We start from the raw sequence: 12,731 nt of genomic DNA, 5'->3' as shown, positions 1-12,731 counted from the left end.
GAATGGTCATCACTGTATTGGTTATTGACCCTGGTGATAGGCTGGCTGGCTGGTGATAGGAGAAGGGGCTCGTTGCCATTGCCTAGGATCACGAGAGTATTGTACGGCGTGTCACTCACCCAGGAAATGATCAAAATTCAAAATTTAAAGTACAGGGGCGCCTGAGTGACTCAGTGGGTTAAACCCTCTGCTTTCGGCTCAGGGTCCTGGGTTTGAGCCCCAGATCGGGCTCTCTGCTCAGCAGGAGGCCTGCTTCTCTTTCTCTCTCTGCCTGCCTCTCTGCCTACTTGTGATCTCTGTCTGTCAAATAAATAAATAAAATCTTAAAAAAAAAACTTTAAAAAAAATTTAAAGTACAGTTTCTACTAAGGCATATGGTTTTCAAACCATTGTATAAAATGTAATCATTTTAAGTTGGGGATTGTCTGTAGTCTGTATGACAGCTGAATTCAGCTCATTCACAAGCAAACCCTACCATATAAAAATGTCAAAGTGGCTCAAAATTTTACTGGTTATAACACCATCATCACACAATAGCTAGGAACATTCCTTATGGTACAAAAGATGTGTAGGGGTAAGTGTATACTGTGTGAGAGTTTGGGTTGTTCAAATCCAAACATCTTCTGTGTGTATACACACACACATATGCATATATATGTGCCGAAGAGTGCCAAGTAGGGGGGTAAGATCCTAAGTTGTTACTGGAAGGAAAGATGTCTGATATGTAGTTTATATATAGAGAAGTTATATATAAACTCAGAAGTTTCCACCAAAAAAAAAAAGGAGGGACTTGATCTCATCCTTAAAAGAAAGATGGGGAAAAAAAAGAAAAAAAGAAAAAGAAAGATGGGATGCTGGAATATCAGCTGGGAACAAGATGGTATCTCAAGAAGAAATAGCACACACACACTCATATATGTATATATATTATACCATTTTTTATTAAAACATGTCCTGTATAGGTGTGGCTTAGTCAGTTAAGCGGCCAACTTCCCATTTTGGCTCGGGTCACATGATCTCAGGGTCCTGAGATTGAGCCTATGCAGGGCTCAATGTGCTCAGCAGGGAGTTTGCTTCAGGATTCGCTCTCCCTTTGCCCCTCCCCGCCCCCAAACTTGTACATGTGCGTATGCGCTCTCTCTCAAATAAATAAATAAATCTTTTTTTTTTTAACATATATTTTGGACAGCTACACACACACACATACATACACACACATAGGATAGGAAATTACCTGAAAGGAAATGGAGCAAGCTGACAAAAGTTGTTAACTGTGGATGGCTGGGAAAGAATTAGGGAGACCATAGCCTTTTATACATTGAACAAAGTCTTTACAAAGAGAATGCAGTATGACTTTCCTTAATTTCAGATTGATTTAAACCATGTTATGGATGCAGAAAGAACATCTGACAAAATCCAACAGGCTTTTTTTTTTTTTTTTAAGATTTTATATATTTATTTGACAGAGATCACAAGTAGGCAGAGAGGCAGAAAGAGAGGGGGGGGAGCAGGCTCCCCATGGAGCAGAGAGCCCGATTCGGGGCTCGATCCCAGGACCCTGGGACCATGACCTGAGCTGAAGGCAGAGGCTTTAACCCGCTGAGCCACCCAGGCGCCCAGCACTAGAGGTTTTAACCAAGGAAGTTAGTCAAGAAAAGGAATAAAAGGGGCGCCTGGGCGGCTCAGTGGGTTAAGCCTCTGCCTTCGGCTCAGGTCATGATCTCAGGGTCCTGGGATCGAGACCCGCATCAGGCTCTCTGCTCAGCAGGAAGCCTGCTTCCCCCTCTCTCTCTGCCTGCCTCTCTGCCCACTTGTGATCTCTCTCTCTGTCAAATAAATAAATAAAATCTTTTAAAAAAAAGAAAAGAAAAGAAAAGGAATAAAAGGCATTCCAACCAGAAAGGAGGAAGTAAAACTATCTCTATTCTCTATATAAACATTACCTTCTATACAGAAGTTCCTAAGTAATTCACTAAAAAAAAAAATTTTAAAGTAGGATAAACAAGTCCAGCAAGGTTGCAGGATACCAAATTAGTATACAAAAAAAAAAAAAATCAATCATATTTATATGTACTTAGCAATGAGCAATCTGAAAATGAAATTAATAAAATAATCCCATTTGTAATAGCATCAAAAAGAACATATTGCATGGAGCACTGGGTGTGGTGCATAAACAATGAATTTTGGGACACTAACAAAAGAAAATTTAAAAAAAAAGAACAAAATACTTAGGAAGAAATTTCACAAAAGAAGTGCAAGACTTATATGCTGAAAACTACAAAATATCACCGAAAGAAATTTAGAAAGACCCAAACAAGTGGAAAGATAGCCTCTGTCCATCGACTGGTAGACCTGATGTTGTAAAGATGACAGTACACATTGATCTGCAGATTCAGTGCAATCTCTATCAAAATCCCTACTGATGGGGCGCCTGGGTGGCTCAGTGGGTTAAAGCCTCTGCCTTTGGCTCAGGTCATGATCCCAGAGTCCTGGGATCAAGCCCTGCATCGGGCTCTCTGCTCTGTGGAGAGCCTGCTTCCGCCTCTCTCTCTGCCTGCCTCCCTGCATACTTGTGATCTCTATCAAATAAATAAATTAAAATAATTTTTTAAAAAATCCCTACTGATATTTTTTAACAGAAATTGACAAGCAGATCCTAAAATTTGTATGAAAATGTAAGAAACCCTGAAGAGCCCAAACAGTCTTGAAAAAGAACAAAATCAGAGGACTCACATTTCTCTATTGCAAAACTTACTATGAAACTATAGTAATTGAGTGCTAATGGCTTAAGGATAGGCATAGATCAATGGAATAGAATTGAGAGTACAGAAATAAACCCTTCCATTTATGGCCAATTGATTTTTATCAAGAGTGTCAAGACCGTTTGATGAGGAAAGAATAGTCTTTTCAACTCATAGTCCTGGAACTTCTGAATATCCACATTCAAAAGAATAAGGTTAGACCCCCTACCTCATACAATATACAAAAATTAATCCGAAATTAAAGACCTAAATGAAAATGCTAAAACTATAAAAGTCTAAAAAGAGACATTGGTGTGAATTTTCTGACTTTGGATTAAACAACAGTTTACATAACAAAGAGCACAAGTGACAAGAGAAGAAAAATACATCGGATTTCATCAAAATTAAAAATTTTTTGCTCTTGGGGTGCCTGGGTGGCTTGGTTGGTTAAGTGTCTGACCCTTGATTTTGGCTCAGGTTACTATCTCAGAATTGTGAGATTAAGCCCCATATTGGGCGCTATGCTCAGGGGGGAGTCTGCTTGAGATTCTCTCTCTCTCCTTCTTCCTTTACCCCGTTCTCTCATCCTCCACTCTCTTTCTAAAATAAAAACAAATAAATCTTTAAAAAAAAAACACACACACACAAACTTTTGGAGCTCCTGGGTGGCTCAGTCTATTGTCTGCCTTCAGCTCAGGTCATGATATCAAGGTCCTGGGATCAAGCCCCCTATCAGGTTCCCTGCTCAGCAAGGAGTCTGCTTCTCCCTCTTTCTCTGCCCCTGCCCCCCACCAGCTTGTGCTTGCTCTCTCTCTCTCTCTCTCTCTCTCAAATAAATAAATCTCTCTCTCAAATAAAAAAAAAAAAACTTAAAAAAAAAAAAAAAACCCAGACCCAGGTTTTTGGCTTCTAAGAACACCATCAAGTGAACGAAAAGACAATCCACAGAATGGAAAAAAAATATTTGCAAATCATATATCAGATAAGGGTGTAATATCCTGAATATGTAAAGAATTCTCACAGCCTGACAACCCAATTACAAAACTGGCAAGGGATTCCAATAGACACTTCTTCAAAGAATATCCACAAATGGCCAAGAGGCACATGAAAAGATGTAGGAAATGCAAAGCAAAACCACCGTGAGATGCTACTTCACACCCACCAGCATGGCTAAGATCCAAAAGGCAATAACAGTGTTGGCGAGAATGTAAAGATCTTGGAAGGGCTCGCACACTGCTGGCAAGAATGGGAAATGGTGCAGCCACTTTGGAAAGCAGTTTGGCCGTTTGTCAAAAATCGAAACATTGAGTCACTGCTCCATGACTCAGCAGTCGTTCTCCTAGGTATATATTTAAGGTAATTGAAAGCATCTGTCCATACAAACACTTGTACATGAATGTTCATGGAAGCATTATTCACAATAGGCAAAATGTGGGAAACAAAACATCCACCAACTGATGAATGGATACGTAAACTGTGGTACGTCCGTATGGTGGAACGTTATTCAGCCATAAAAAGGAAACGAAGTACTGATCCACGCTACAAGTTGGATGAACCTTGAGCACATTATGCTAAGTAGAAGGAGCCAGACGTAAAAGGTCACATATTCCGTTTAAATAAAATGTCCAGAATAGGTAAAGCCTTAGACAGAAACCAGATTAGCGGCGGTCAGGGTCTGGAGGAAGAGAGGAACAGAGAGTGACTGCTAACAGCGTTGTTTCAGGTGATGGAAATGTTCTGGAATTAGGTGATGGAGATGGTGGTACAACTGTGAATAACCACCGAATTTGAATTGTGAACTTTAAAAAGGGTGAATTTTATGTTATGTAAATTCCATGTAAGCAAATGGATGAATAATTATGGGGAAAAAATACAAAGCAAGTAATTCTATACATTTTAACCATGTGTTCTTCTGACACAAGGTCTTGATTTTTGGCCTGGTTCTGTGAGTAACAGCAAAACATCCTAAGATGAGAAAAAAGGATTTTCAGGAATTAGTGAAGTGTTCTGTCACAGGTAGCACTCGCACAAACCCTCTCTCCTTACACACTCCCCTGTAGTCTTATTGCACTTACCGTGAAGGGTTTGCAATTAATGAAAACCTTTACTTGTACTGTCTTGAACACCATGAGGGGAAAATAGAGCCCCCCACAAAATTGTTTTGTATGGTAAACTATATATATCATGGAATTTACCATTTTAACCTTTTTTTAGTTGTACAGTTCAGTGACAGTAAGTACATTCACACTTCTGCAACCATCACCACCATCCATTTCTAGAACTTCCTTCTTTCTAACCTGAAACTCTGTCCCTACCAAACGATAACTCCTCCCCATGCCCCCCTTCCCTCAGCCCCTGGCAGCCACCCTTCTACTTTCTGTCTCTGTGGTTTGACTACCTAGATACCCCATAGAAGTGGAATCATACAGTATTTGTCCTTCTGTGACTGGCTTATTTCACTTCACATAATATCCTCAAGATTCATCTATATTGTCGTGTGTGTCAGAACTTCCATCCTCTTTAAGACTGAATAATATTCTTGACAGGAAGTTTTAAAATCCAGAAATCTGATATTCTTACTCGTTAACATAAAACTAGCTGGACATCTCATAAAAATATATTTTAACCGACCACATTAAAAGAAACGTCACACAGTATGAAAAGCTACGTGTAGTGAACCATTCCCAGTAGCCATGACTTTATGATTAGCCTTAGAAATAGGTTCCTGGGGGCACCTGGGTGGCTCAGCAGGTTAAGCCTCTGCCTTGGGCTCAGGTCATGATCTCAAGGTCCTGGGATCGAGCCCTACATCGGGCTCTCTGCTCAGCAGGGAGCCTGCTTCCCCTCTCTCTCTGCCTACTTGTGATCTCTCTGTCAAATATATAAATAAAATCTTTAAAAAAACAAACAAACCCAGAAATAGGTTCCTGGTAGTTATTACTAGATGTTAAACATGTCTGTAAAAGTAGACACACTCTTGTTCCTTCTTTCCAAAATACTAGATTAATGGTTAGGAAGCCAGATTGTTTCAACATGCAAAACTGAATGTTTTTTTTTTAAAAAGCTGTCTGGATGTTGTGAATGAAGTCAGTCCTCTGAGCTCTCTCCCTTCTGAATGAAGTGTGGCTGGTGATAAGCTGCATTACCACATCAATGGTGCTCTACTGCCGCTGAAACACGGGATGTTACAGGTAACCCAGAACAGAGAAAACTCTGCTCTCCTGTGAAGTTCAAATGAGGTTCCCATGGGCCATAAGGATTGAAATTTCTTTAATGATTTAGGAGGCAGAGACCAGAGAAATCCACTGAATATTGATTCTGTCCAAATAAACTTCAGGTGTTTTATGCCTTCTGCCTATTTGTTTTATTTTACTTTAACTCAGCCTAGACTCCAGCATGGCGTACAATCTTCCCCATTCCCAGGATCAACGTCCCCTCCAGGCACTGTGACGGCTGACAATCACAAAGCCCATCAATCATCGCTGCTTCTGTTCGTTTGGTGAACAATACAGTGCAGGGTTGCTCTGGCAGCCCCTTTGTGGCTTTGCAAAAAAAAAAAAGACTGGCGATCCCAATTTCCACCTGCAGAGAACAATGAGAATCTGTGCCTTTATACCTTTGTCTGTCCTGCCACGAGCTGGGGTGGATGAGGCACCCCCCCCCAGGAGAAACAGCTAGCTGTGAACAAAGAGTACAGGTTTAGAATGGGACAGTCCCCATCTGTTCCCAGACACTAGAATATTGCCTCCCTCTGGCTACAGGGATTGGTTCATGATGGGCAGGGGACTTAAATCCGTCATACCTAGTGAAAGGTATGTGGGACTCTCATAGGAGTTGTTGAGACAGAGCAGCTTGCTTTGCCTAGGGGTTAGCTGGGAGGCCAGGCTATCTGCAAAGGTCTTGCCACTGAGTAAAGAACCTGACCGAAAAGAGAATGCGGAGGCCAGAGGGCTGGGAGCCGGGAGAGGGCTGAGCCTTGAAGGCCGCGGAGCCCTGGATTCAACAGTGCCAGTGAGTCTCTTCATACAGGTTTCTGTCACAATCTGGAGTCCTGACAATGATCGTTTTCAAGACAGAAAGTTCTAGACTCTTGATTGCTTGCATATGAAGGAGGATATTGGTACAAAATTAAAATCTGGGTCCACTCATGCAGGGAAACTGTTCCAGTTTGTCCCAGAGGACTGTGGCCTATATTGACTTGCCCTTAGGTGGAGAGGGGAAGCCTAACCCAAGGAGAAGTTTTTCTAAAACATATCTGTTATTTTTATTGTTTAAGTAATACATTTCCATTGTGGAAAAAAGGAAAATACATAGAAGTTTCTTTAAAAATTTTAATGTATTCATCCTTCTAGAACTTTTCCTGTTCATAGAGGAATTTTTTAAAGTGACCTTTTTTTTAAAAGATTTTATTTATTTACTTGACAGACAGAGATCACAAGTAGGCAGAGAAGCAGGCAGAGAGAGAGAGAGAGAGGAGGAAGCAGGCTCCCCATGGAGCAGAGAGCCCGATGCGGGACTCGATCCCAGCACCCTGAGATCATGACCTGAGCTGAAGGCAGAGGCTTTAACACACTGAGCCACCCAGGCGCCCCATAGAGGAATTTTTTAAAGCAAAATTGTGATGATAAAAACTGTTTTGTGGGGGTGCCTAGGTGGCTCAGTGGGTTAAAGCCTCTGCCTTTGGCTCAGCTCATGATCCCAGGGTCCTGGGATTGAGCCCCGAGTCGGGCTCTCTGCTCAGCAGGGAGCCTGCTTCTCCTGCTCTCTCTCTGCCTGCCTCTCTGCCTACTTGTGACCTTTGTCTGTCAAATAATAAATAAAATCTTTAAAAAAAAAAAACAACTGTTTTGTGCCTGCTTTTCCCCCATAGTGATATATCGGGAACCTCCTTCTTTGTCAGTACACAAAGATCTGTCTCACAAATTATAGTGGCTCCATGATACATAATTTATTTAACCAGAGTTGGACATTCTAATTTTCTCTCCTATAGAAAACATATTATGAAAAATGTCCTTGTTCATATGTCTTTGCACACTTACCTGACTGTCTTTTATAAGGTTAATTGCTAGAAGTGGAATGGATGGTTTGAAAAGTAAGCACTTTTTTTTTCAGAGTTTTGCCAGTTATTGCTGTATTGCCCTCTAACGAGGCTGGAGACCAGCATGCACCAGCAATATATACAAGTGTACCCTGGTGTAGGTCTTGATGGGACAGTGAAGAGAAGAAGAAGTAAGACAGGTGCGCCTGGGTGGCTTGTCAGTTGGGAGTCTGCCTTCAGCTCAGGTCATGATCCCAGGGTCCTGGAATCGAGCCCCTTATCGGGCTCCCTGCACAGTGGGGAGCCTGCTTCTCCGTCTCTCTCTGCTGCTCCCCCTGCTTGTGCTCTTTTTTTTTTCCTCTCTCTCTCTCTCTCTGTCAAATAAATAAATAAATAAATATTCTTCTTTTAAAAAAAAGAAGTAGTAAGAGATTGGGGCCATGAAGTATGTCTAGGGATATTGAAGTTGCATGGAACATTACAGGAGGGTATAAACAGGTGAAACCATGTGTCCGGTTGTGTGTTGTGCACTGCACAACTCTGTTTTAGGGAGTACCATTTGCTGCCAATACAGCAGACCTCTGAAGCTAGAAGAAGCCTGGGAAGTGATGACTGAGTGGCCACTAGTTTTCTATTTCTTTTAATCCCACTGACCTAGGTATCTCCTGGCCATTTCTGATAGCTAGAGACTGGATAAGTGAAGATTGTCTCTGTGATACAATCTAGAAACTCTACCAGAATCCGAGTTAGGATCCAAAATCAGAGTTTTCTTCCTGAAAGTGTGCAGCAAGTTTTAGGTCAAGTAAAATATAAAACCATTCATACTCAATAATATAGTAATTATAAAATAAATACTGGACATTTACTCAATGGAATATTATGTCAACACTAAAAATAATAAACAGAGGATAGTAACAAGATGGAGATTGCCATAGTATATTAAGTGAAGAAAGAATAAAATGTCTCATATGTAGATTATTTATAATTATGTTAAAAATATGGACATGTAGGGGTGCCTGGGTGGCTCAGTGGGTTAAAGCCTCTGCTTTTGGCTCAGGTCATGATCCCAGGGTGCTGGGATCGAGCCGTGCATCGGGCTCTCTGCTCAGCGGGGAGCCTGCTTCCTCCTCCCTCTCTGCCTTCCTCTCTGCCTACTTGTGATCTGTCAAATAAATAAATAAAATCTTAAAAAAAATATATGGACATGTAGATAGTCCATAGAAACAAATATATAAAATAATATTGTAGTTGTTCAGAGGTAGGATAAGGGGTGATGTTTTCACCCTCTCCTTTTATCTATTTTTCAAATTATATACAAAGAATATATTGTTTTTACAGAAGAATAAAAACATTTTTTTTTAAAAAGGGTAGAATTAATATTTTATTGTCACTTATAATCAGACGGCGGTTGGGTATAGAGTCTTCATACTTGATCTTTCCTTTTTGTAAATAAAAAAAAAATTACAAGTTTTCAACAGCCAAGGGCTGGTTATGTTTTCAGAAAACATAATTAGATTAATTCATTTATGGTGGCTTCAAGTTTTTCCTTATTAGCTCCAGAAAATTCACTCACCTTCTGTCCCTTTTTAAAAAACTGGAAGGTCGGCATGCATTTGACTTCACATTCTGAAGCGACATCCTGACAGTCATCCACATCTACTTCAAGGAACACCACATTGGAGTACTTCTCAGAGAGAGAATGAAAGAAAGGCTTGATCATTTTGCAAGGCCCACACCACGTGGCTGAGAAGTCAACTACTACAAGTTTATCCCCTGCACCGTCCAAGGCTTCCTGAAAAGCAAACTTGCTCTCGATCTGCTTCACCATTTTGGCGGCTGAGGGTCTGACAGGCGACCGTAAGAAGCGATGAAAGTGGATCCAAAACGCCGGACGGAGCTTCTAAAAACATTATTTAAATGAAGACTTGGAAATCTATATTCAACCATGATACTTTCTGTACCCTTTTCCTCTTTAGTTCAAATTTGGCCTCATGAGCCTTTTTAGGGTGTGTGTGTGTGTGTGTGTGTGTGTGTGTGTGTGTGTTTAGAAAAGATCTAGGTATCTATGCTCAAATAATATTGTAGGTTATAAGAAAGTTTGATTATTTTGCCTATAGCTCTCCTGTTACAGTTTAATTAACAAGAAATAATAGACCACAGGTCATTTGGAGAACGGTTTGATTTCACGAACAAAGAAAGCCTTTCACAGCACATGTGTTAAACTTCACTAGAGAAAACCCATCGGATCGGCTGACAATTTAAAAGGCAGGGGAGAAATATTGGCATTTCCCTCTTCAGAGAATTCTGAAGATTCTAAATAAAAAGTGGCATGTATTCTAAAAGAATAGAGAGTGGGGTCCCAAGTAGATATTTGTACACCCGTGTTCATAGCAGTATTGGCACTGCCTAAAATGTGGGAGCACCTCAAGTGTCCATCGGCACATAAATGGATAAGGGAAGTGTGGTATACATGTGCAGTGATGTTAGTCCCCCTTAAAGAGGAAAGAAATCTGTCGTAAGCTGCAATGTGGATAAGGCTAAGTGAAATAAGCCAGTCACAAAAAGACGTGTACTATAAGAATCATAAAGACAGAAAGTATAAGGGTGGTTGCCAGGGGCTGGGGAGAGGTTAAATGGGGAGTTAGGGCTCAGTGGTTATGGAGTTTTAGTTTTACAAGATGCAAAGGGTCCTGTGAATGGGCTTAATACCACTCTACTGTATGCTTAAGAATGGTTAAGGTGGTAAATTTTGTGTTAAGTGTATTTTACCACAATAAGAAAAAAAAAAAAAAGAAAAAGAAAGAGATGGGTGTTCAACTGTGTTTGATTTGATTTAACTTGATATTTTCCCTCCTGAAAAACCACTCCTTTCTATTTAGAGATGACCTATATAGTTAGGTAGGAAATGGGGGATGAAAACAGCCCAAGATAAAAACCAAGCAACTGTGAAAAGACGCTTCAAGAACACAAAGAAAAAGTTTTGTGGTTCCTCCCATATTTTTCTGCAGAAAGCAGCAATTCCAAGTTGAGGCTCTCTACCCAGAGGAAGAGAAATTTTTGTCTCTTTCGGGCAGCTGGCTGGGTTGTTAGGCGTGACCCCCAAAAAAATTGTTTTTGAAAGATCACTTGAAGGTCTCATCATTAGCCTTAACTTTCTTTTTTTTTTTTAAGGTTTTATTTATTTATTTGACAGAGATCACAAGTAGGCAGAGAGGCAGGGAGAGAGAGAGAGAGAGGAGGAAGCAGGCACTCTGCAGAGCAGAGAGCCCGATGCGGGGCTCCATCCCAGGACCCTGAGATCATGACCTTAGCCGAAGGCAGAGGTTTAACCCACTGAGCCACCCAGGCGCCCCGTAGCCTTAACTTTCTTGTTCTTGAAAGTTGTGGCTGAGTGGAAGGACTTGTTTTATTCTATGTAAAACATGCCTTATGGCTATTTGTTAATAATATGGACTGTACCAGCAGACAGATCTGTTTGAATCTGTACATCAGGTTATTGATGACTTTGGGTGGGTGGACTTCTGAATGACAGTTTCCTGCTCATAAAACGGGACTATTAAGATGGAATCAGGTGGTTAGTCCACATTTGGGCCTTAATGCAGTGTCAGGCACATAGTAAATCCACAGTAAATATTAGCTGTTGTTGTTACTGTTATTATTTTATTAGTCTTACTGGTTCCATCTTACTTCATGGGACATCTTTTTTTTTTTTTTTTTTTTTTAAAGTAAGCTTCATGCCCAACATGGCCCTTGAAGTCAAGCAACCCCAAGTTCAGAAGTTTGATGCTCTACTGACTGGGCCAGCCAGGCACCCCCAGGGCATCTTTTTCGAAAGCCAGCTAGTGGCCTCTTTGGAGTTCCTCAGGGACACCAAGCATGCTCCTGCCTCAGGGCCTTTGCACTTGCTGTTTGTTCTTTGTACTTGGCAACTCTCAACCATGGTATCTTCTTTTGCTTCATTCAGGATTCTCTTAAATGTCTCTCCTGGTTACCCTTTCTAAAATAGCACCCACTCATCATTTTCCAGCCTCTTACTATGCTTTATTTTCTGCCCATCACTTACTGGTTACCTGACGTTATAGTAGTTATTCATTTGTTTATCCATTGCCTGTCACCCTAACCAAAGCGAGCTCCAGGAGGATAGAGGTTGCTTGACCTGTTCATCCTATATCCCCAGCCCCTAGAACATTGGCTGGCATATATTACATAATAAATATTTTAGTGAATAACTGAATCCTTTAAATGATCTCTCTAATGAGGCCATTTGAAAACAAAGAAGAACAAATTGTTTTTGTTCCATTTTCAAAGCCCTTCTCTGGGATTTATGCAGGCACTTAAACAGGGATTTCTGTGGGGAGGTGCTTTTGTCCCAGGATCCTTGAACTCAACAGCTGTGCTCATTAATCCCCCAGAGATTACACTTGAGAAAAATGTATTCATTTTAGCATTGGCCTTCGTGAGCCATCTCTGCACCAAGCCTCATAATGTGAAGAAATGAAGTGTGCTATGGGAAATTACAATCCCCCAAACAGGCTTGAAAGGACAGCATCAGCCGAAGGGTATCTTTAGTTCATCTGAGTATTAGACAGAAGAGATTTTCTTCGTTTGGAATTTCTCTTCTGAGAGCTGATATGTGCTGGCAGGTGGGCAGACTTCGCTGGCAAAAGTCAGACATTGTATTGTGTAAAAGGAATGCTGAAAATGGGGCACTGCATCAAATTACCCCCAGTTTTCCTCTTGATGGTGCACAGCCACGTCTCTGCCTCCGAGGGGCTGGTCGCGACCTTTGTGGTTTGATAAGCAGTCTCAGCCCTGGGTTCCTCTAGTGGCAACTCCACGTGGAAACATTTATCATCTTGTGGAATCCTCTTGGTGTTTGCTGGACTATGGATATCGTTTCAGTCTCTTTCACCTTACCTTCCCAACCAGAAGATCCAATCCCAAACAGCCCT

At 41.0% G+C, this 12,731-nt stretch overlaps 2 protein-coding genes across 2 annotated transcripts in view; one reads left to right on the top strand and one right to left on the bottom strand.

Annotated features, from left to right (window-relative positions):
• LOC111156236 (IQ motif containing K) overlaps positions 1 to 12,731 on the top strand; it is a 122,574-nt gene that overhangs the window by 55,331 nt on the left and 54,512 nt on the right. The window lies entirely within an intron of this gene.
• Positions 9,131 to 9,671, bottom strand: LOC111156237 (thioredoxin). Its single transcript, XM_022516988.1, has one exon. It carries the CDS (start codon positions 9,605 to 9,607, stop codon positions 9,290 to 9,292), a length of 318 nt encoding a protein of 105 aa, XP_022372696.1. The 5' UTR covers positions 9,608 to 9,671; the 3' UTR covers positions 9,131 to 9,289.

The sequence above is a fragment of the Enhydra lutris genome, unplaced genomic scaffold (genome assembly GCF_002288905.1).
Source record: "Enhydra lutris kenyoni isolate GAN:26980312 unplaced genomic scaffold, ASM228890v2 scaffoldscaffold45, whole genome shotgun sequence".
NCBI classification, from domain to species: Eukaryota; Metazoa; Chordata; class Mammalia; order Carnivora; family Mustelidae; genus Enhydra; species Enhydra lutris.
The sequence above is the reverse complement of the archived record's forward strand: the minus strand, read 5'-3'. Positions and strand labels throughout refer to the sequence as shown.

Coding starts and splice junctions, on each gene's coding strand:
- LOC111156237 (XM_022516988.1), bottom strand. CDS start 9,607: ATGGTGAAGCAGATCGAGAGCAAGTTTGCTTTTCAGGAAGCCTTGGAC.